Source organism: Trichechus manatus, unplaced genomic scaffold (genome assembly GCF_000243295.1).
Source record: "Trichechus manatus latirostris isolate Lorelei unplaced genomic scaffold, TriManLat1.0 scaffold00133, whole genome shotgun sequence".
NCBI lineage: Eukaryota > Metazoa > Chordata > Mammalia > Sirenia > Trichechidae > Trichechus > Trichechus manatus.
Window position 1 is genome coordinate 1801836 of NW_004444069.1, and position 25755 is coordinate 1827590.

The 25755-nt window shown below is 42.3% G+C and overlaps 1 protein-coding gene across 1 annotated transcript in view; it reads right to left on the minus strand.

Moving 5' to 3' along the window:
- Nucleotides 1-25755, minus strand: part of NPHP4 (nephrocystin 4) — a 115709-nt gene that overhangs the window by 49315 nt on the left and 40639 nt on the right. Inside the window, 2 exon segments of the mRNA XM_004385101.1 lie at nt 11542-11683; nt 21320-21502. Coding sequence (XP_004385158.1) covers nt 11542-11683; nt 21320-21502 — 325 coding nt within the window.

The following is a 25755-nucleotide window of genomic DNA, read 5'->3' on the forward strand; positions in this document are numbered from 1 at the left end:
ATTACTCCCCAAGCAGTCTCTCCACTCATTGGAACTGCTGCCAACAAAACCTCAACTGTCTTCTCCACTTTGCTGTCAGTTTAGCTTGTGTACTGGACTACAGCACAGGCCTCAGAGAGCACGGCCAGGGCTCCCCACTCTGCCCTGAACCTGGCCTTCCTCATCCTGCCTCCACAGTCCAAACTCCAGGGAAGAGGGAATGCTTTTCACGTCAGTGTTTTTTCAGACAGCACTTCTGGTGAGTTGAACGGCAAACACTACACTGCAGACAAAACACCGCTCAAGCATGGTCAGAGTGGGCACAAGACCCCCAGGACACACACGGGGCTCCTCCTCCACCCCAGGGAGGCCCTACAATTACACATGTCAGGTAGAGAAGGGAAAGGGGGGAAATAGTTCATCAGAAGGGTGACGATATTGATACCACAGCCACAAGTGGAGAGGGCGATCGGCAGACAGCCCAGGTCCCCCAAACCCTTGGGCACCTGGTCCTCCCAAAGGAGGGGGCTCCAAGCATTGCTTCTCCATCAGCCACCCACAGGGATCACAGCCTGAGCGCACGAAGCTATCGCCCACCACCCACACCACGGGGAGGCCGGCGGCGTCCTCTAGTGCCCCACACCAGCTGTTAATCTCACAGTCCTGGTGGCACCTGCCGGCCAAGTACAAAAGTACTGGGGCCACTAGGGGCTCAGGGTGCTGATACTGAGTGTAGACCTCCTGACCTGGGGTTCCACTGAGGGGCCACTCACCTCCCCAAGTTGTGCACTCTCTGTGCGCACGCTATCCCTCACAGAAAAGTGGAAATGCAAAACAAGGGGAACAGAAGCATAGTGTTGCTACTACCTTTACTTTCCTAGGCTCCCTGACAGACTTATCCAACAAATATCTTCTTACCATATGCCTGCGCTGCACTCGGGCCACAGAAAGGTATAAAAAAAATTAAAGATTGAGCAGAGAGGTCAGAGGCGTGGCGACACATCAGTAAACGTGGGTGGGGGCCCCACGGCACAGCCACCTTCCTGGGCAGGAGTGGGTCTGTGTAGAAGGCAGCACTGCAGCCCTGGATCACAAAACGCACGTTATTTCCTGAGAATGCTTTTGCTCAAACGCCCGCGACTCAATGTCACTGTTTGTAGACAGAGAGGATAACCAGCAAGCGGGAGCACAAAGAGGGTTATTCACTGAGGGTAACGTTCAGTCTGCTGCACTGACTGCCCAGTGGAACAAACCGCCTGTGTTTAACTAAAGGGTCAGTTCTTCGATGGGAGAGGAAAGGTCCTGAAGGAGAAGCCAGACAGTCTGCACAGAAGGCAGTTGCTTAGCAACTCACTGCAGCTGAGGCCGAAGGCAGGGGAAGGCCCAGGCTTGGACCAGAGCTGAGGTGGAGTCTGGCAACGTTAGAGAAGTAAACAGCTGGTGACGAAAGGAAGGGGCTCTCATGGTGAAAGACGCAGTCACTGCGATCTAAAGGATACCGTAAAACACAGCTTCCTATCATCAGACCTTAGATTAATCCGTACTGAGTGATGCTCGACACCAGAAAGCCACAAAGCAAATTGGTTGGAAAGGCCTGTATTCCTAATTATTTGGGTTTAAAAGGTCATTCTCCCCAGGACTTTGATCACAGGAACAGGGGAAATCAGCAGAATCTAAGAGATCAAAGTAGAACTCAATGACCGATGGGGCCTGGAGGCCCAACCTGGGGTGACCAAGACCACAAGGAGTAGGCAGTCCAGGGACGTACCCAGGGTCACCATCAGGGTCGGTCTGATAAGTGTGACCTCCTTCGCCTAGGCCTTTGCTCTGAACCACTTGCTCACGAACGTTCTCCAGCAAGACACACCTTAAATTACTCAACAGTCTGCACACCAGCTTCCACAAAGGATGACCAAAAAGCTGCTCGATGGCTTTAAACTCTTCCCTCTTGTTGTTGTTAGTTGCTGTTGAGTCAATTCTGACTCATGGCAACCCCATGTGTTACAGAGTAGAACTGATCTATGGAGTTTTCTTGGCCGTAAAATGTACAGAAACAGATCACCAGGCCTGTCTTCCTCAGCACTGCTAGGGGGGTTCGAACCACCAACCTTTAGGTTAGTAGCTGGGTGCAAACCACTTGCATCACCCAGGCTCTCTTAAAACCCTGCCCTACTGCTGCATAATTTACTGAATTACACCGACTCACGGCAAGGGAGCTGCCTGTCAGAGAGGATGCTACAGACGTCAATAGCACGGCAGGTCACAACAATGTCAAGAATAGAACTCAACATATTCTGAGAAACACCACGGTTGCATATTTTCAATGACCTCTGCTACATGGCTGTTTTCAAATCTATTAAGCAAACAAACTAAAATTCCGACAACAGCAGAGTATTCAAAAGCGAAATATGGGTCAGGGAAATTCCAAGTCACAAAGAATAAAGACTGAGCGCCCTCTAGTGGCCCCGTGCGCACTCGCTCACAGTGGATGATGAGTGGGCCTTGGGTGCCTTGTAATTTTATAGAAAAAATAAAAAGGATTATTCATAACCGAAAGCCAAAAGACCTCACTTAAAGTGACAGCCACATATCATTAAGACTTCCAGAGGACCCATATAAGTTGGTAAAATAGTGGAGCATGAGAAGTTTCCATCATAAGTTAAACACTAGTGATATTTACAAGTCTCTCATATTGGGTCTTGGGAGGCAATGTCTTCAAGTGCTTGGAACCTGGACTGACAGCGATTATACTAACATGACGTGAGAGCAGCGATAAATCCATATTAAACAAAGCAAATGAAATCAGGCTCCATCCATGCAGGTCTGCTGGTCCCCGGATAGGAACTGAGAAATGCATTATGTTGCTAGAGCACGTCTGCACAATAGTTCAATTCCTGACCCTCCAGCAACCAAAGTATACACTCCTCTCTGGCAGGGATGGAACGATAAATCTCTTGGTAAAGAACTAAAACTGTGTGTACCCAACAGCTCTGAGTCTTAGGGAGTCAAACTACTCTCAGTGTACATGAGAAGCTAATGGGATGTCGGCCATCATCCTGAAAGATGCTTCTCTCAGTGGGCAACTGCGTCAGTCTTAGAACCCCAAAGTGAGCCACTTCCCTGAGAGAGTCCCTTCCACTCCAAACCTCGACAGCACTCACTGCCCACAGCACCCCTAGGGCCCCAAGTGTGTCTGGCCTCACACTGTTGTCTCTCCTCTGTGCCCAGCCCCATCTAGATGGTGGGCTTCTTGAGAATAGGCCCGTTTCTCACTTGTCTTTGTATTCCTCCCACATGGCAGGAGGTACTACTGTCTATGCATCCACTGCTCAAAATGCAGGAAACACTGGTCAGAGCTGGAATGCAACCATGCAGTAGAAGTAGCAGAAAGTCAGCGAAGAATGGGAATTTGGAATCAAGAGATCAGGCCCCTCGATCCATGCAGTTTTGCTTACTGTGAACCTATACTCTCTTATGAGAGCAGCACCGAGGGTTTTTCTTTGAGGAATCACCCTCCCAACCCTTAACCATATGGTCTGGGTGGGGTCAACATAACCCCCACTCCAAGAGTAGATATGTGGCCCAGGACCGACTGCCTTGCCCCCTAAGCCCCTCAGAGTTGGGGTAAGGGCAGATGGGTGGGATTTCCTCTCAGGAATTTTACTGGAACAACTGGGTAAAAAGAAGTTCATTCTACTGGGATTCCTAAGCCCAAGCGTAACCCTGGAATTCCTGGAGTCACCACATAGAAAAACCCTACCTAGAAGGTAAGCCAACATGGACAAAACTAGAGCTGAAAGGTGAGGGGATGGGGATGGTGGCGAGAGACAGACAGACACATCAAGTCTTAATGACATCATTCAAGTGCTAGGACCCAGCCAGGCCTAACATCAGCTCTACCTCTGACCTTTCTGTCACATGAGCCAATTGATTCCCTTTTTTGTCCTAGCTAATTTGAGTTGGGGTTCTATTCCTTGTATATTAGAGTCCTGATTAATTCATTACTCTACAAACATGTACAAAATGCTTTGTTATGAGCCAGGACACCATTGGGCAATATAAATAAAACAGTCCCTGCTCATGAGATGCTCCTACAATAGTCTTTAGTGTTGAACAAATCAAATATCCCAACCAAATATCTGCATCTCTTCACCTTCCAAGCCCAAATTAGGACAACATTCTCAGCCCCCTGTGATGGAGTGAGGCCACGTGGCTAGTTATAGTCCATGAGCTGCGAGAAGTGACGTGTGTCATTTCCAGGCCAACGCATTTAAAACTGGTGGTACAAGATCCTCTAGAGGTCTCCCTTTCTTTCTGGAGCAGTAGCCAGCAACATTGAAGATGGCAGCTGCTCCATTAACTGAGGTCCCTGAATGAAGATGATGAGCAGAGCCCCCATCAATCCACGATGGACACACGGCAAGAGTGAGAGAGAAATCTTTTTGTTTTAAGCCACTGAGATTTGGGGATAATTTGTTACCATGGCAAACCTGACTGATATATTCCAAAAGTAGTGGGGAAAGGAAGAAACGCAGACCACAGACATTAATATAAAATAAACAACAGTATCTAAAATGGCTGTGAGGACACTGAAGAGAAAGCTCTGCTGGTGACATGTTATCTGAGCTGGGTTTTAAAAGATGAGTAGAATTTTTCCACATGAAAGGGCAAGAAATTTTTAATATATACATATAAATATCTTTTAATGTGGGAATGTTTAAAAAACTTAGTTTAAAAGGAAATAAAAATTGAAATAAACAACTTAGGAAATAAGAACAATACAGGTCAAAAACTATGAAATACAATCAAAGCTGTACTTAAAAGAAAATTGCATAAACTCCAAAGTTTTTATTATTAAACAAGATAAGTGGAAAATAAGTTAAGCATTCAGCTAAAAAAAAAGAAAAAAGAGGATAGAATTAATAAAGATAAACTTAAATTGTCTAACTAATTAGAAACTTAAAAACATAATACAAGAGAACCAATAAGTAAAACCAAAAACTGGTTCTTTGAAGAGACTAATGAAATGTACAAATCTTTGATAAGCCTGGGCAAGAAAAGGAGAGATCCAAGAAAATATCAGGAATGGAAAAAGGAATCTCATCAAAAATACAAATTAGAATGCTTTAATTAGGCATAACTTTATCCCGATACCTTTGAAAACTAAATGAAATGAACCATTTTTCTAGAGAATGTATATTCCAAAAGTTGACACAAGATGAGGTGGAAAACTTAAACAGACCAAGAATCTAAAAAGAAATTTAACAGCTTGTCAAAAATCTGTGTAAGGAACCTGTATAAGGTGGAAACCTGTCAGAGGAGGAAAACTCAAATCCAGTAAAACGAGTGATAGAAAAGTGTAAGACTGCACCCTGTAAAAGGCAGAAAACTTCCAAGACCCGGAAAAACAAGGCAGTCCCACTGAGTTACAGCTCTCACAGGTTTCACTGTATTTGCTGAATGGATGAGGCAGGCAGGGAGGAAAGGAGGTATGTCTGAACAAACACTATCCGAGTCAACAATGTCTTAAGTTCTCCCAGAATGGAGGTGAAGGCCCCTAATGTGAACAGTGGAAGCGTAGCCAACATTGAACTTTCTATGGCCAGAGAACCTACTCTCCTGGACAGTGTCACGGGCAGCTGCTTGCACCCAACAAATGTAACAACCACAACAACATATAGCATCCCACTGTCCAAATAAATCAGTTCATGTATCCATTCCCCAACTGAGGAACAGATAGGTTATTTCCACATTTTAACTATTAAAAGCAGTGATGTCATGAATATAAGCTAGGTGTTCTCTGCAACAGGCATTTCTAGATTGTGGGGTATTAACTAAATATTACAAAAAATGTTCTTCCAAGTTCCTGCACATATCACCCTCCTAGCGGTGGCAAGAGTTCCTGTTTCCCCACATCTTCATTAATATTCATGCTATCACAGATAATTTTTTCCAATATAATGGGGATGAAATGATTTCTCATTTTATTCTGCACTTCTCTGATTACTAGTGAAACTGAGCACTTTTTCATACCTTTATTGGTTATTCTTGGTTTCTTCTCTGTGAATTTACCCTTCATATCCTTTGCCCATTTTTTTTTTTTCTGTTGTTTAGCTATTATTGATTTGGAGGAGCTCTTTCTATAATCTTTCTTCTTTCTAATCATCTAACTCTAAAATTTCTAAAGTTTTGCTTTTCATACTTGGGTCTTTAGCTCATCTGGAATTTATTTTTGCATATATGTGAAGTTAGGATCTGTTGTTTTTGTTTTGTTTTTCTTTTTCCATATGGACAGCCAATCATCCCAGCATTGTTTATTAATTGGTCCATCCTTACTCTCTGTGGTAGGCAGAATAATGGTCTCACAAAAATGTCCACATCCTAACCCCCAGAACTGTAAAGATGTTGTTACATTGCAAACAAAATTAAGGTTACAGATGGAATTACGGCTGCTAATCAGCTGATCTTGAGAGGGAGAGATTCTCTGGGATTTCTGGGTGGGTCCAATACAATCACAAGGGTCTTTATAAATGAAAGAGGGAGGCAGGAGGTTCAGAGTCAAAGAGAAATTTGACAACGCTATCCTGCTGGCTTTAACGATAGAGTAGGTGCCAAGTAATGAGGCAGCCTCTGGAAGCTGGAAAATGCAATAAAATGGATTTTCTCCTGGAGCATCCAGAAGGAACACTTTATTCTAGCTCAGTGAGACCCATTCTGGACTTCTGACCTCCAGAAGTGTGAGATAACAGATCTGTGCTGTTTTAAGCTACTAAGTCTGTGGTAATTTGTTAAAGCAGCAACAGGAAACTAACACACTTCTTATCTGTAATTTATCATGTATTAACAAATGTGGTATTTTATTTTGTCCCTTATCTATTTATCTATCTCTGTACCAGTGCCACTCTGTTCTAGTTACTATAACTTTATGGAAAGTCCGCATATCAAGAAAAATGAATCCTACCTTCTTATTCAAAATTGCCTTAGCTATTCTTGATTATATAGTTCTTTAATTTAAATATGTATTAAAAGAAAATAAATGCAGTGCACAGGGGGAACCATTCCAATCAGAGAACATTCCAGGCAGAGAGCAGAGTGTGAGCTGACAACTTCAAAATCATGAAAACACATGACATGGTTACTGAATCACAACAGCACAAAGTGACAGCTAGGAAAAGTTTCAAAACCACTGGACTGTCATTCCTGGCAGTGTATGATTTCAAAAGCCTATACCAAAACCAAACCCACTGCCATCGAGTTGATTCCAACTCATAACAACCCTACAGGACAGAACAGAACTGCCCCACAGGATTTCCAAGGAGTGTTTGGTGGATTCGAACTGCTGACCTTTTGGTTAGCAACCAAGCTCTTAACCCCTGCGCCGCCAGGGCTCCTCAAAAGCCTGTAAGCCTATTAAAAGTAATTGAAGACTTCCACTACTTGCCAAAATGAAGAAACAGTGACCAGATTTACCATCCTATTTGAAACAAATTTTAAAAATGGACAAAATATATAAAACCACAGTTTTCAAGATACCAGACTTCAGGCAATAAAGGACAGTGATCCTGAGAGACAGGGGAAAAAAAAAGAGGACAGCCCTGTGATTGCCCCAGCTGACCACGTTGAGTGAGTCTCAAGGTCATGGCGCAGGGAGGGAGAGCCCAGACAGTGCACAGTGGGCTCCCTAATTTGCAAAGACAGAGCTGAGAGTCCAGGGAGTCCAAGAAAGCTACAGTTTTCAGGACAGAGTACTAGACAGAATGAGCTGAGAGCTCTGAACATTCGCTGAGAATCCCCCTCTAGAATTAAGCAGAGTAATGATCAGAACTGATCAGTAATGACCAGAAAGTAACAATCAGTTAATAACCTCACAACTGGACCAATAAGCAACATCATGACAAATGGAGAAAATATTAAAGTTGTAAAGGATTTCATTTTACTCGGATTCAAATCAATGGCCATGGAAGCAGCAGTCAAGAAATCAAACCACGCACTGCATTGGGCAAATGTCCTGCAAAAGATCTCTTTAAAGTGTTAAAAAGCAAAGGTGTCACTTTAAGGACTAAGATGCACCTGACCCAAGCCATGGTGTTTTCAATTGCCTCATATATATGTGAAAGCTGGTCAATGAATAAGGAACAAGGAAGAAGAATTGATGTCTTTGAATTGTGGTGTTGGCGAAGAATGTTGAATATACCAGGGACTGCCAAAAGAATGAACAAATCTGTCTTGGAAGAAGTACAGCCGGAATGCTTATGAGAACCAAGGATGTCATGTACTTTGCACGTTATGTCAGGAAGGACCGGTCCTTGGATAAAGACATGATGCTTGGTAAAGTAGAAGGTCAGCAAAAAAGAGGAAGACCCTCAACAAGATAGATTGACACAGTGGCTGCAACAATGGGCTCAAACATAACGACTGTGAAGATGGCACAGGACTGGGCAGTGTTTCATTCTGTTGTACATAGGGTTGCTATGAGTCGGAACCGACTCAATGGCACCTAACAACAACAACAATGATCAGAAAACTACTCTAAGGCCAGGTGAAAAAAAACACCTGAAAGGGTTAGAGGCAGCAGTACCCAGTGTTCACACAGGGCCAGAAATGGTGCCCTGTTCCCATCAGCCAGACTGGTAAACCTCATAATTCACAAGGCACTTGGCATACTACTCAGAAGGGTCCTGTCACCTTAGTGAGGAATAATTAAAGCTAGACTAAATGCTGATCTTGTCCCACCTAACAAATCTTAAAAGCAAGACAAAAAGTATCAAACTGTTTCCAAGGCTCAAGAATATTTATCAATTACAAAAATATCCAGCACCCAACAAGATAAAATTTACAATGTCTGGCACCGCTCAAAAATCATTACGCATGCAAAGGAGCAGAAAAATACAACCCAAATAAGGAGAAAAATCGATTAACTGAAACTAATCTAGAACTGACAAAGATGTTAGAATTAGCAGACAAGAATATTAAAACAGATATAACTACATTTCATATGTTCAAAAAACTAGAGGAAAGATGGAATATGTTAAGTAGAAACAGAAGATTTTTTTTAAATACCCAAATAAACTTGTAGAGATGAAAACTACCATATTTGAGATGAAAAATATACTGGATGGGATTAAAAGAATATTAGTCATTGCAGAAAAAAAAGGTTAGTGAACTTGAAGCCACAGCAATAGAACTATCTAAAATGAAACACAGAGAGAAAAAACACTTTAAAAAAAAAATGAACAGGACATCACTGAGCTGTGGGACAACTTCTAGCTGTCTAATATATGTGTAATTGGGACCCTCAAAGCAAAAGGGAGACCAAGACAGAAAAAAATATTTGAAGAAATAACAGCCAACAATTTTCCAAATGTGATGAAAACTATAAAGCTAGACAGACATTCAAGAAGCTCAATGAACCCCAAGCATGAAACCAGTTAAAGAACAATTCTGAGGAAATGTAGGTAGCAGCAGACAAGTTTTAAAATCTTCAAATGACCTCATGAAAACAGTCAGAACAACTGGGAAAGTAAAGCCAAAAGGCCACAGACAACATCCACAATCGATCCAGGCAAAAAAAAATCAAATAACTGGACCCTCACATCATAGTTTATAATTAATTTAAATGTAAGTCCTTCAAACATAACTAGTTCATAATTGAAATACTTGGTAAATTCTCATCCAAACATTTCTGTGTAGGAAAAAAGGATGTCTCAAAAATTCCTTTTATTTTTAAAATGTAACTGTGAATATATGTCAGAGAAGATAATAGATTTAAAGCAGGGGATGGGTTAGAAATAAATCTGACCCTTTGCTTAGTATTTTTAAACTATGTATTCTATGTCTCCAACACTTTCAACGTTATCAAAAACATTTGGAAATTTATTCTAAACTGACTCTGACAGAAAACGCAGTCTACCACCCACCACTGCGAGGGATTCTAGCAGATATTCTGGCGGTATCTCAAGTACAAGGGGTGCTGTACATTTCAATACCACTTATAGAAGATGTGACTATTAAATGTACACATTGGTGTTAATCAGCAACTCTCAACAATCGGGTAAGTACAATATTCAAAAATTGAAAGAACAAAACCATCAAATGGACTGTCTTTCTGAAAAGAAGGAAAATGCTTAGTGATATGGTTTCTTGCAGAGTGGTCAACTATTAAATCTTGCTGCCTGAATAGTCTTAGATACATCAGACAGTCCTGGATGATCATGAAGATAAAGGCCAGCACATTAAGTTCCAGGTCCCAGAAACAAGTGTTCTGCTCCCACCCCTTGGGAAAATTAAATTTGACAAGAACAGTTTCCATAAATGAATCTCAACTCAGAAAAAACCATTCCCAAATTACAGAATCACTAATGCCTTTATACCAGCACTCAGGAACCCCAGCAAGAAAAACTGGCAAAAAGAAAGAAAGAAGAGCCCTTCCTGGAAACCTGCATATTATCCCGTAGAAGAAAGCTATCAGGAGGATGGATGAATGCTAAGCTCCTCTCAGCGGGCTTGCATGTCGCTTCATTCCCTACCTTTATGTCTGGAATCTGGAGACAGAAGAGAGGAACCACCTCTGATCTAGGGCTTCTAGAACATTCTTTCAGCTGGCTAAATCTCCAGAAGCACAGAGCCAAAGGCTCAATGCTCAATCAGGGTGAACTTCTCAAACACTCCCTTTTAACTTCCACTCTTTCTTGGTAGATGGAATTCTCAACCAGGACACCAGTTTTGGCAGTCCTTGGGTATAAACTAAGGAGCCCTGGTGGCACAGTGGTTAAGCACTAGGCTGCCAACTGAAAGGCAGCAGTTTGAACCCACCAACCACTCCACGGGAAGAGATGCAGCAGCAAGGGCATAGCAAGGGTAACAAATGCCCAGAGCAATCTCTAAGTTGCACCCCCACCCACCCAAATTTCAAGATGAATAGATGTTGATAGCAGCGACCCGTCAGCAGAAACGCCCTCCCCCCTCTTGTTTGGCTGCCTCAGTCAGGTGACTTTCATATTTGTGGTGCCTCAGAATGTCATTCCGTGCCTCGTCCGGTGCCCCCTTGGACTTGTGCTCAGGGGCAAGTGTCATGCCTCCCAACTCCCACCCCACGCAGAGGCGGCAGTCTGTTTCCATAAAGATTACAGCCTTGGAAACCCTATGGGACAGTCCTACCCTGCCCTGTATGGTTGCTACGAGTTGGAATCGACTTGACAACAGGTTTGGTTTTTTGGTATGAACTGAGAGACACTGAACACAAGGTACTGGCCACAGCAGAGCCCCAGTCAGCCAACCAGATACCAAACTAATAACCAGCAACAGCTCTTTAACCACCTACATGCATGTGGAATATGTCACCACCCATGCGGCAAGGGCTGGAACTCTGCTGGCAGCCCTGGCTGCCTGCAGCCAGTTCTACATCTCAATATTAAGCAAAAACTCAGTTAACTGATTCCAATTACAGCAGTCTGCAGCAATTATCCTCTAAGTCTGATGATTACTATACTGGACTATCCTTCCTCGGGAACAGATGGAAGTCATGCTGTGTGCTTGAGAAGTGAGCTCTCTGCAAACACTTACTTGAAGGCGACGTGGGTGGCTTCTTGGAGGACTGCCGCCGCTCTGCCTTGGTGCTGCTGGCCCGCTCCAGAGACGTGTCCAAATGTTCTTCCGGGCTGAGCGAGTACTGGAATTGCACTGTCCCCGACTCTACCTGCTTCACCTGCAGTAAACCATACCAAGAACAATGATGCTCAGTGAAGGAGCCTGCACACTCCCTCATCAGCATTCTTCTAGCAGTATAACTCAACCAGGAGCAATTCTCCCAGCCCTAAGACAAGGTCTATGGAAAACCAAGGACTTCTGAAGTCACATGTTCTTAGAGTATAATCAAGTAATTTTCTGAGCAGAAAACCATCTGCTGTGAAATTAAAATCCCAGAAAGTCATATTACCATGGCATGACCCTTCCATAAGTAGAAATCATGGTGTGTCTCCAGTTTGAATGTTGGTTTTTATAAATTAACCTATGTAAACTTGACTATGCATTTTAACACTGTCGATTCATGGAGTACAATGAGAATACAGAACAGCCCTGTCACCCTAAAACATCGCCTTGGGCTGCCCTCTATATAATCATGCCCTCCCTCAACCCTAACTCCTGTCAATGACTGACCGTTCTCCATCACTGTCATTTTGTCTTTTGGAGAATGTCATATAAATGGAGTCATACCCTATGTAACTTTTGAAGCTGGCTTCCTTCCCTCAACACAATGCCAATGAGATTTATCAAGTTGCTGCATACATCAGCACTTCATTCCTTTATATGGTTGGGTAGTATTCTATTATATGGATGCATCATTGTTTGTTTATCCATTCACCTATTTGAGAATATTTGGGTTGTTTTCAATTTGGGTGATTATAAATAAATAAATTTTAAAAAACATTGCCATCAAGTCAATCCCGACTTTGGGCAACCCCATGTGTTACAGAGTAGAACTAGCCAAGAAACTTGGCTGTAATCTTTATGGAAGCAGATCACCAGGCCTTTCTTCTGCGGTGCTGTGGGGTGGGTTCCAACCACTAACTTTTAAGTTAGTACCACCCAGGAGCCTTGTCATTATAACTAGAGCTGCTATAAATAGTGGTGTGCAGATTTTTGTGCGAACAAGTTTTCCTTTCTCTAGAGTAAATACCATATGTTTATGCAAATAATATACACATTACACATTTTTGGCCAACTGTGAAAGCCCCTCATGCATTATTTTCCTAAGTGTGCCATGCACGTTTTATGTGTGGGCATGTTATTTGGGAAAATATGGTACCCAGGAGTAGGACTGGTAGGTATATGTTTAACTTTATAAGAAACTGCCAAACTGTTTTCCAGAGGGATAGTTATCATTTTTCATTCCTACCAGCAATGTATGAGAGTTCTAGTTTCTCTACACCCTTGCCAGCACTTGGTTATTGACACTATTTTTTATTTTAGTCATTCAAATAGGTATGTGGTGGTATCTCATGGTTTTTAATTTGCATTTTCCTAATGGCTAATAATATTGAAAATCTTTTTACGTGCTTATCTGCAATCCATACATCACCTTTGATGAAGTGTCTCTTCAAGACTCTTGTCCATTTTTTAACTGGGTTATCGGTTTTCTTACAGATGAGTTTTGAAAATTCTTTATATATTCTGGAGGGAAATCCTTTGCCAGTGTTGTGAGACGATTTGTGTCCCTCAAAAAAAAAAAAAAAATGTTCGTGTCCTAGCACCCAGTACCTGTGCATGTGACCTTAATTGGAAATAGGGTCTTTACAAATGTAGTTAGTTAACAGAAGGTCATACTGGAGCAGGGCAGGCCATAATCCAGTATGACTGATGTCCTTATAAAAGAGGAGGAGACACAGACAGACACAGAGGGAGGATGACCATATGAAGACAGAGGCAGAGACTGAAGTGATGCATCTACAAGCCAAGGAATGCCAAGAACCACCAGAAGCTAGAAAGAGGCAAGGAAGGACTCCTCCCCTAGAGCCTTGACAGAGAGCATGGCCCTGTTGGCACCTTGATTTCAGACTTGTAGCCTCCAGAACTGATACATTTCCATTGTTTTAAGCTGTCCAGTTTGTGGTACTGTTACGACAGTTTTAGGAAACTAACAGAGTCAGATATGTGATTTATAAATAATTTCTCCCAGTCTACAGCTTGTCTTTTCATTCTCTTAACAGTCTCTCTCTTAGGAAAAAAAAAAAAAAGTTTAATTTTGATGAAGTCCAATTTATCAACATTTCCTCTTATGATTCATGCTTTTGGTGTCATGTCTAAAAATTCTTTGCTTAACCCTGGTTAGGTTACAAAGATTTTTCTCCTATGTTTCCTTCTAAACATTATCAAGTTTTATGTTTTGTATTTAGATCTATTCATTTTGAGTTAATTTCTGTATATGGTATAAAGTTTAGGTCAAGGCAGAAGAACTGGATGGTGCCCAGCTACCACCAATGACCGCCCTGACAGGAAACACAACAGAGAGTCCCTGACGGAGCAGGAGAAAAGTAGGGTGCAGAACTGAAATTCTAGTAAAAAGACCAGATTGAGTGAGACTGGAGGAACCCCAGAAGATATGACCCCTGGACTCTCTGTTAACGCAGAACTAAAACCATTCCCGAAGCCAACTGTTCAGACAAAGATTAGACTGGACTATAAGACATAAAACGATACTCATGAAGAGTGTGCTTCTTAGTTCAAGTAGATACATGAGACTAAATGGGCACCTCCTGTCAGGAGGCGAGATGAGAAGGCAGAAAGGGACAGGAGCTGGTTGAATGGGCACAGGAAATCCAGGGTGGAAAGGAGGAGTGTGCTGTCACATTATAGGGATAGCAACTAGGGTCACATAACAATGTCTGCATAACATCTTGTATGAGAAACTAACTTGAGCTGTAAACTTTCCCCTAAAGTACAATTAAAAAAAAAAAGTTTAGCTCAAGGCTCTTTTTTTTTTTTTTTTTAAATTTGGGTTTCCAATTGTTTCAGCACAATTTGTTGAAAAGGCTATCCTTTCTCCACTGAATTGCCTTTGCAACTTTCTCAAAGATCAGTTGCCATGTTTGTATGATTTATTTCTGGACTCTCTATTCCGTCCCATTAATCTATGTGCCAATCCCTTCACCAGTATCACTCTGTATCGGCTATGATAGCTTTATAGTAAGTCTTAAACTTGTGTAGTATGTTACCTCCAATTCATTATTCTTTTTCAAAATTGTTTTTGGCTCTTCTAGTTCCTTCCCCTTTCCATATAAATTTTAGAATCAGCTTATCTAAATCTACAAAAAATGTATAAAAATCCCACTGGGATTTAAATTGGAATTATGTTTATATATAGATTAATTCGGAAAGAAATGACATTTTGACTATGGTAAGTCTTTCAGTCCATAAAATACACGTCTCTCCATTTATTCAGAACTTCTTTGATTTCACCAAAGATTAACTACAATGAGAATAATGATGTCCAGGAAAGGAACTGTTTTCTAATTGTCAGCACACAGATCCTGTACATATTTTCCTTTGGAAATAATATTGTTGTTTAAACTTTGCTTTCCAATTGTTCATTGCTAGTGTATAGAAATACAATCAATTGTTCTGTGTTGATCTTGTATCCTGTGATCTCACTAAACTCATTTATTCATTCTAGGAGGTTTTTGTCTTTATAGATTCCTTGGGATTATCTACATAGACAACCATGTTGTCTGCGAATAGGGCAATTTAATTTCTTCCTTCCCAATCTGTATGTCTTTTATTTTGTTCCCGTGCCTTATTATCCTGGCTACAACTTCCATAAATGTTGAATACGATGTTGAATGGTGAGAGTGGACATCCTTGGCTTAGGGGAAAATCATTCAGTCTTTCACCATTAAGTACGCTGTTAACTAATGGGTTTTTGTAGACAACCTTGATTGTGTTGAAGAAGTTCCCTCTTACTCCTAGTTTGTTGAGTTTTTGCCCTAATGGATGTTGAATTTTGTCAAATGCTTTTTATGCATCAATTGATATGATTATGAGGTTCTTCTTGGCTGTTTGTTGTTGTTAGGTGCCGTCAAGTCAGTTTTAACTCACGGAAAACAGAAAGAAACACTGTCCGGTCCTGCACCATACCCACATTCATTGCTATGTCTGAGCCCACTGTTGCAGCCACTGTGTCAATCTATCTCGTTGAGAGTGTTCCTTTTGAGTGACCCTCTACTTTACCAAGCTTGATGTCCTTCTCCAGGAACTGGTTCCTCCTGATAACATGTCCAAAGTATGGGAGACGAAGTCTTGCCATCCTTGCTTCTAAGGAACATTCTGGCTGTACTTTTTCCAAGACAGATTTGTTCATTCTTCTGGCAGTCCATGGTATATTCAATATTCTTTGCCAACACCATAATTCAAAGGCGTCAATTCTTCTTTGGTATTCCTTATTCACTGCCCAGCTTTCGCATGCATATGAGACGACTAAAAATACCATGGCTTGGCTCAGGTGCACCTTAGTCCTTAAAGTGACATCTTTACCTTTTAAAACTTTGAAGAGGTCTTTTGCAGCAGACTTGCCCAATGCAATATGTCGTTTGATTTCTTGACTGCTGCTTCCGTGGGCGCTGACTGTGGATCTTTAGACTGCTAGTATGTTGAACTGCATTAATTGACTTTCAACCATCAAACAAAGAATTCAAGAGGAAAATATTAAATTTACCATTTCTGTTACTTCTTCTTCATTCCTCGTGTTCCAAGTTTCCCTCTGGTTATCATTTCCCTTCTATCTGAAGAAATTCCTCTAGCAATTATTTTAGGACATGTCTGCTGTCAATAAATTCTCTTAGTTTCAGTTCATCTGAGAATGTCTTTATTTCACCTTCATTCCTGCACAATATCTTTGCTGAATATAGAAATCTGGGTTCACAGCTCTTCCTGTTAGCACTTTTTAAGTGTTATTCCATTTTCCTCTGGCCTCCACTGTTTCTAATGATGAATCTAAATTGTTTTTTTCCCTATAAAGAATGCATCATTTTTCTCTGGCTTCTTTAAAGACTTTTTGTGTTTAGTTTTCAGCAGTTTATGATGTGTCTGGGTGTGGATTTCTTTGGATTTATATCCAGGGTTCACTGAACTATTTTTAGATCTGTGGGTTTATGTTTTTTGCCAAATTTGAAAATCTTTCGCTATTATCTCTTCACTAATTTTTTTCTGCACCATACTCTTTTTTCTCTACTGAGACTCCAGTAACACAGGCGTTAACCTTTTTGGTATTGTCCCATAGGTACCTGAGGCTCTGTTCATTCTTATCCAAACATCTTTCTTTCTGTTGTTCAGACTGACAATTTCTATTGCTCTATGTCCAAGTTCACAGACTCTTTCTTCTGTCCTCTCCATTCTGCTATTAAGCCTATCTAGTGAGTTTATTTTGGTCATTTTTCAGTTCTAAAATTTTCCATTCTTCTTTATATTTTCTATTTATTTGCTGAGACTGTCTATCTTTTCATTTGTTTCAAGAGTTTCACCCTTGTTTCTTGAAGCATATTTATAACAGCTGCTTTAAAGTCTGATAACTCCAACATCTGTATCATCTCAGTGTTGACTTTCTCAGTCTGTTGATTGTCTTTTTCCATACAAGTTGAGATTTTCCTGTTTTACCAATTAATTGGTATGGCAAGTAATTTTAGACTGTATTCTGGACATTTTGAATATTATGTTACAAGATTCTGAATCTTGTTAAATCCTATGAAGAATGCTGATATTTTTGTCTTAGCAGAAATCATCCCAGTTGGGTTCAGGCCACAATTTACAACCAGCCTTCTGTTGGTTGTGGTTTCAATGTCAGTTCCATCTTCAAAGTCTTCACAATGCTATTCAGATCTCTCCCGCACACGTGCTACACAGCAGGCAACTCAGAGACTAGGCTGTAGTCTATCTCATGGTTTAGTTTTCAAAGTCTTTATTATGCTGTTTCGGGTTAGATTCAAATATGTGCAGCTTGTGGGTTAGCCCAGGATTTCACAAACAACTTTATGGGGTTGCTTTCCAAGCTCCTTCCTCTCCACAAGCTCCTAGTACTTTCCAGTCCCTGGGGCTTTCCTTTTCAATCCTCTGATCAGACAGCTGGGATTTGATTATCCTGCTCTGCTGCACACTTCCCATGATTGTTCCTAAATCCAAGGCCAAGCAGAAGAAGGACAGAGTGCTCTTTTTAAAGAAGGACAGAGTGTATAAAAGAGCTAAAGTACTCATCTATCATTCTAAGAGGTCAACAGACAATGTTTAAAATTGATAACCTAAGAAACAGGAGTAATAGCACATTACTTAGAAAATAAAGGTAAATATCATAAGTTGGAAATGACTCGATGGCAACTGGCTTTTGTTTTGTTTTGTTTTGTCTTTATCTTAAATCACAGTTAAGAGTTGAAAGTGAGTGACAAGACCAGACTTAATGGTCTGACTGATACTGGAGGAACCCCAGAGAGCATGGCCCCCGGACTCTCTGTCAAGTGACCACTGAAACCATTCCTGAGGCCAACTCTTCAGTCAAAGATTAGACTGGACTATGGGACATAAAATGATACTCATGAAGAGTGTGCTTCTTAGCTCAAGTAGATACATGAGACTAAATGGGTAGCTCCTGTCTGAAGGTGAGATGAGAAGGCAGAGAGGGTCAGGAGCTGGTTGAATGGATACGGGAAATCAGGGTTGGAAAGGAGGAATGTGCTGTCACCGTATAGGGAGAGCAATTAGGGGCACACAACAATGTACGTATAAATTTTTGTATGAGAGACTAACTTGAATTGTCAATTTTCACTTAAAGTACAACAATAAAATAAAATTTAAAAAAAAAAGAGTTGAAAGTGGTTGCGTTTGGGGAGGTAAATTTTAAAAAAAAAAACAATTATTTATTCAAGGAGGAGTTGTTTAAGAAAAAAAACATAATCATAGTATACTACTCAGCTTCATAATAAATAACACTGAAATAGTCATAACATAAACTCTAAAATTTACTTAGCCAAAAATTATGGAATATTTATAATTACATATGTACATCTTTCCTTGATTAATATCTGCCACTCCCACACAACCATTCCAATGGTAACAGAGATATTTTTCCTAGAATATATCTAGGTGCTCAATAAAAATTAATTGCATGAATGAATGAGATAAAGAATTAACTAAGGGAGAGGGGCAGAGTGTAGGCAAACACAAGAATGATGCCTAGGTTTCCAATCTGTCTAACTGTACATATGCTGGCACCCTTATATAAGATATACAGAAGAGACAAAGGAGGAACAGATTTTATAGTGCAGGACAGTGAATTAAGTTTGTGAGTAGTTTTATTAATTATATCTATTTAGAGTAGTAGTTCTCAACCAGGGGCAATTTTGCCCCCCAGGAGACATTCGGCAATATCTGGAGACACTGTGGGTCATCACATTTAATGGGGTAATATTGACCATCTAGTGGGATGCTGCTAAATATCCTCCAATCTATGGGACAGCCCCAACAACAAAGAACGGTTCTGTGCAAAATGTCAATAGAAATTCTAATTTACAAGTTGTGTTCCTTGTGAAAACTGGCAGTATTTGATATACACTCACTCCTCACTTATCAACATAGTTAGGCTCCAAAGACCAAGTCATTATGGGAAAATCAGCATTCTGTAAAAATGGAAGATGACCACATCAGATCACAAAATATTATGGACCCAAGAGGCAACAATGTAGGTGGGTACTATATTTCCCACTGGTCAAGAAAGGGTTATTGCCAGACATATGTCATTAATGTACAAAATAGTTGGATAGCAGATTTGTTTTTACTATTGTTGTAAATGCAAAATGTCAGATAACAAGACAATCTATAAGTGAGGAGGTAGGTGTATTTGTGTCCTTAAGGTAGACAAACCTTCAAAAGACCCAAGCCACAATACAGTTTAAACAGTTACAAAGAAAAGAAAATGCAGTGGCATAACAAGCTTAAAATTAAACAGGATAAATATTTATTTATATACACACATACAGAGAGCAAGAGAGAGAATGGCAACAGTTTCAGGATTCCTGATGCCAATTTTATAATAAGGGCTCAAAGTAGACCATGTGGGAATACAGCAAAACACGGTCCTGTAATGAGAGATATTCTTTATAATAAGAAAAGCGGCACAATCAGCTGTTCCCTTAGTCAGGTCCCCAGAGCATTACCCAAACCATAAATAACAACACTGGAGATCATCTTTGTGGCTAGAGTCAGCGTACAAGTGAAATACTGAAATAACAGACAAATGAGACAACTGAGTATAAGAAGATTCATATTTGCACTGCAGAAACAAACTAGGACACATTTTAGGACTGTAAAGAGAAGAATCACACAGAAAAACCAAAGTGGAAGTCCTGCCACATGTCTCAGCTGGCATGGGGGCTTCCATCCAAAGTCTGTAGCAGCCCAGGTCACTATGGAAGAGCCCCAGGGCCATCAGCGGGCAGGGAGACAGACGGCCAGGGGATGCGACCCCTCACACACACACATCAACTAGCCCTGCCCTGCTTTCTTTCTGTTTTCCTTGCCATGCTATGTTTAAGAGCGTCATTTAGATCAAAGTCTTATCTACTCTGAGGTTATCAGAATGATGTCAGATTTACAAGAAGTACAACCTTTTTTTTAATGTTTCTTTTCTTCCTTTTTTTCTTTTTCACTCCTCATTTCCCACTCCCCCAGCCCCTGACAACCACTAATCTACTTTCTGTCTCTATGCATTTGCCTATTCTAGATATTTCATAAAAATGGAATCATATAACATTTGTTCTTTTGTGACTAATTTCACTCAACATCATGTTTTCAAGGTTCATTCATGCCATGGCATGATTTAGAACTTCATTCCTCTTTATGGCTGGGTAACAGTCCACTGCATACATGTACCACATTTTGTTCATCCATTCATCCATTGATGGACACTAGGGTTGTTTCCACCTTTTAGCTGCTACTTTCATTTGCATTTCTACACTAGGGTTTACAGACAGTTTCATTTCAAAAATTTTTTTTATAAAGAGTATCTGCCTTGAGCATTATGCTCTTTTAAAAACTCTATGGGATCAAATAGACAACAGCAACTCAAAAAATTAGATAGGAACCTTAGGGGCTTGTGAGTTTATGCTAATGGGGGAGGAACAATTCAGAAAAGGAAGTTGAGAATGGTTACACAATATGAAGAATGTAATCAATGTCACTGAATTGCACATGTAGAAATTGCTGAATTGGTGTATGTTTTGCTGGGTATATTTTTGACAAAAACAAAAAGTGAAATAAATTTTAAAAATAAATACATAAACCTCAAAAAAAAGTTTTTTAAAAAACCTGAGACTCCCTGCTGTAGTCCAGCCCTTGTGCACAGTCAAGAAAGCCGAGGTCCAGTGGGCATGAGGGACAAACTCACAAAGGTGAGCCAGCCTGGAAGCCAGACCACCCAGACCCACCATAGTATTTGTTCCACTAGAAAACCCACTGGCAGGGGTCACACGGAGCCTGTTCTCTAATGTTCCAAGCATCCTTTGTAAAAAGACACAGACAGCACAGGTCCTGCATTGCATGTGCACATGAGAGGCATGGGCCCCATGAATTACCGCTGGAGACTGTGTGCCGGGAGGTTATAAGGCCCGAGGTAAAAGTGGCCTCGTTGAGTTTGCATTTGACTAGTACTCAGCAGTCAGACTCAGTGTTTTAAAGGCATATCCATGACATGAAAAAATCCCGCTCACAAAACATCTGGAAACATATTTGTCAACTTCTCGTAATGAAAGAACCTTCTAGAAGCTCCCTGGAGAAGAAGCATGCTTAAGAAGATGTAACAGCTTACCTCTTCGGAGCTCATGCTGGCTGAGGGCACCTTGTAGACCAGACAGTGAGAGGGGCCAGGCTGGGTCCCGCCCTGCAGAGGTAAGGTCACCCGCCCAGAGCCGGTGTCCAGCCCAGGGCTCCAGATGGCCCAGCGAACCATGTACATGCACGCCAAGTTGGATAGTGAGGTGGCAGACGCTGCCTAGAGGTGAAACAGAGCACAGTTGGGCAAGAGTCATCACAAAGTCACCTGGGCAGGGGACTCAACCTTGCTTTCAGACTCAAAATTTACCCAGAGCTCAGTGTGAGTGAGCTGCACTCAGCTACTAACCTAAAGGTTGGAGGTTTGAACCCACCCAGCAGCACTGCAGAAAAAAGGCCTAGTGATCTTCCGTAAAGATTAGAGCCAAGAAACCCCTGTGGTGGATGGTTCTACTCTGTAACACAGGGGTCTCAATGAGTCAGAATAGACTTGATAGCAATGGGTTTGGTTTTTATTTTTCAGTGCCACAAGCACCGGGACCGTCAGTTCCACTTGACAAAAGAAGGCACTGAGGCGGATGACAGAACAGCCATCACACAGACAGCAGGGAAGCCCCCTCCCCTTCTGAGACTCCACCCCTAACCAGGACCCCCTTCCCACCCAGACGCGTCTCCTTCTCTGGCTCAGGCTGCAATGGCTTCCCTCTTAAAGATGCTCATCGGTGCTTAGAAAGCAACGCCATTTTAATGGCTCACCTGCTCCTATAGGAGCCCTGGTGGTGCAGTGGTTAAGCACTTGGCTGCTAACGGAAAGGTCAACGATTCTAATTCACCAGCTTCTCCAAGGGATAAAGATGTGGTAGTCAGCTTCCGTAAAGATTTACAGCATTAGAAACCCTACGGGGCAGTTCCAGTCTTTCCTACAGGGCTGCTATGAGTTGGAATCAACTCGATAACAATGGGTTTTTGCTCCTGTAAGGATTGTTCTGCCAGTATGTCAACACTTCGTACTTTAATCCATTAGGCAAATACCAGGAGCAGCACTTTACATTCGTGATTAGAAACTTTATAAGAAAATGAAGGATACACAGGGATATTCAATTTCAGGCTGTGAGTGCACACTTTCTCATTTTTAAGTGTGCATTTTATATATGTGACTTTATATGTAATAGTGCAATCAATCAGATCAAATTTCATACAGCATACCTCTTTTTACCTTCTCTATCACTGGTCAAATGAAGGGAAAGAGGACACTAAGAAAACCCTTAGGATAAGTGTGCCACATTAAAAGGCATTTTGACAAATAAGGTTTCAGAGCTCGACTCAGCAAAGCATTTTAAAGTTATCACTCTCATCCTTTTATTTAAAGAGAAGTAAGAATAAAGCTAAACTCCAGCCTTGGTCAGGGACTGAAATCCCCGCTCAGCTCGGCGACAAGGTTTGTGATTTACTATCACTGTCACGTACAAGGGGACTTCAGAGATGAGCTGCTTTAGATCGAGGACTGGCTGACAGGTGAGCAGGCTCCTTGGGAAGATGGAGTGCAGAAGCATCACCTGGGAAGGTGAATTCTCTGCCTCAGGTCCAGGGTTCACACCACACCAGTCAGGCTGGGGGCCGGAAAGGAGCAATTTCCACCCCAAAGGGGACTAGCCTGCATGAATCCTGAGCAGCTCGGTCCAAACCTTTTGCCCAGGGATGAGCCAGACAAAGAGCAGCAGCCAAGCCTGCCTCAGACCCAGACACTGAGCCTCGATGGTGACACGAGAGAGAGCAGCAGACCAAAGGTAACCAGTGATCAGTTGCCATCAAGTGGATTCCAACTCACGGAGACACCCCGTGTGTCAGAGTAGAAGTGTGCTCCATAAGGTTTTCAGCGGCTAATTTTTTCAGAAATAGATCGCCAGGCCTGTCTTCCGAGGTGCCTCTGGGTAGACTTGAACCTCCACACTTTCAGTTAGTAGCCAAGCACTTACCTGCCTGTGCCACCCAGGGACTCCTAGACCAAAGGTGGTGGTGGTTGCTGTCAGGTCGACTCCAGCTCATACAACCCTACGTATGCAGAGTAGAACTGTACTCCATAGGGTTTCAAGGCTGTAATCTTTCAAAAGCAGATGGCCAGGCCTGTCTTCCAAGGCACCTCTGGGTAGGTTCAAACTGTCAAACTTTTGGCTAGTTGTTGAGCATTTAACCATTTGTGCCACCCAGGAACTCCTAAACCAAGGGCAGTAGGTATTAAAATGAGTGGGAAGAATGGGACTTGAGCACAGCATCCCACTTCCTAATGCTTTCTTCACGGGCAGCAGAGAGACAGCTACGCCCTTCTGGGTGGGAGGCAAAAGGGGAAGAGGAGTGCGGAGAATGGGGGCTCCTCGCCACCTCTGGGCAGCCCTGGCTGAGCTGAGGCTGTTCCTGTAAGCATGGCCAGGGCACTCACCTGGCAGCCCTTCCCAGCTGCATTCTGTGGTCACGGGTGGGGACGGGGGGGCTGACCCTAAAGGAGGGGCCTCCCACTCCTGGAGAGGCACTGAGGCCACACCTGCTGGACAGGTGAACAGCACCCTATACATGGAAAGGAGGTACCCAGGAGCACCCGCTCACCTGGGATGCACCAGGAGCCAAGGAGGAAAGTGGGGCTCCAGCAGGGGTGGGCCAGGGTTGGCGGGTCTTGCTTATTTGGCTAGACGTGGGTGAGAAGCTGTGCCATCGTCACTGCCAGGACCAAGGCAAAGCCCCAGATGCACCCAAAAGGACTGGTGGAATCTTGAAGCAAATGGCTTGATGAGGGTTGGGATTTACCAAGCTTAACTCTTGCCAAGTTCACGTGCAAGCAAGTCCAAGTACAGAAATGGAGACAGGGCTGACTTCCAGATTGTGTCTTGCTGCTTCTATTCCATCCTGTTACAGCCTTCACAGCCACACAGGGAAAATCCAGACTCACCGTCTGGTTTTGAATTAACGTCTCTTTCCAGAGCCCCCATCATAGCTGGTGTTATCAGACCTCAAAGCATCCACTTCAGCAGGGCCCTGTCTGATCCTTCACGAGGACTAAATTTTAGCTCACATGCTAGGCTAACGCCACATGCGTGCCGCCCTACAGGGACGGGTGGGGACTTGGGTCCCTGTCAACTCAATGAGGAAAACACCCACATCCCTCTGTCCTGGAGGTACAAGCACTTCTGAGAAAAGTAAGAAACCCAAGCACATGACTCTGTGCCACACTTTCAAGGTTTGCCTGATACAAAACAACGTCTGTTTCTTCTTCATCCAGTTAGCTGGGTGACAGATTACAAAACGGTACTGAGCAAAATCACAGTGTATCAACCAAAGTTAATTTTACTTTTAAAGAGAAACAGATTAATAATCATTATAAATACATTAGGGAAAATGGCCACTAAAAGGAAACAACAACAAAAAGTACTACGATCCAATAATGTTTTGACTATTTTTGCAAAACAGTCTTCTGTAAAATACAGGTTATTACAGGATGAAAAATAAAATAGACATCCAAATTTTCATGCTACTAATGCAATTCCTTTGGGTTCAAATTTTCAAATTAGGTGATTCCAATAGCTGATCTTCCAAATCCAGAGTTGTTTTTGGTTTTTCAGTTCTCAATCAATATCAATCTCCTCCATGTGGAGTATCAGTCAGTTACATAAATATCCATTTTCCTCACTTTTGTTTTGAACAGCTCAAACAAAAGATGGTTAGTGAGTTATTGATCACTCCTTCTCAAAGACTTCAGCAGGGTCATGAGGGATTGGCAGCAGCTCCACTGCCATACATCAACCTGCATTCTCTCAGAGCAGCCCATGGTGGTACCTGCAGCTGAGAACCTCCCTAAAGCCCACCTACTCCAGGGAGGTCAGGTACATCAAAGCATGTAGATGGCCCAAGAGCAATTAACTGGGCAGCATAAGGCTCCTTCCATTAGTGACTTCAGGAATCTGTGGTTGGCACAAACAGTTAAGTGACCAGCTAGTAACCAAAAGGCTGGCAGTTCGAACACACCCAGAGGTACCTCAGAAGAAAGGCCTGGTGATCTACTTCCAAAAAATCAGCCACTGAAAACACTATGAAGCACAGTTCTACTCTCACACACATGGGGTCTCCATGAGTTGGAACTGACTCGACAGCATCTAGTTTGTTTTTTTATTAGTGACTTCAGCTACTTTATAATTTCTTATCTTGTCAATGTTCCAGACACTGTAATCTCATCGAATTCTCATAACCACTATGAAACGGCAACCACAAGTTTGCAGAACATGGCTGAGCAAGAACAAAGTCTGACCTAGATGCACAGACCAGGGTCCCGACCCCGGCACATGGACCAGGGGCCTGACCCTGATGCACGGACCAGGGGCCTCTTCTGGAGGCAAAGCCAGGTGTCTACACCTGCACAGCCATGGACATTGGCAACTCAGAGCTCAGAAGAGGGCCCACGTTCGAGGTTCTCTTCCAATGCCAGGT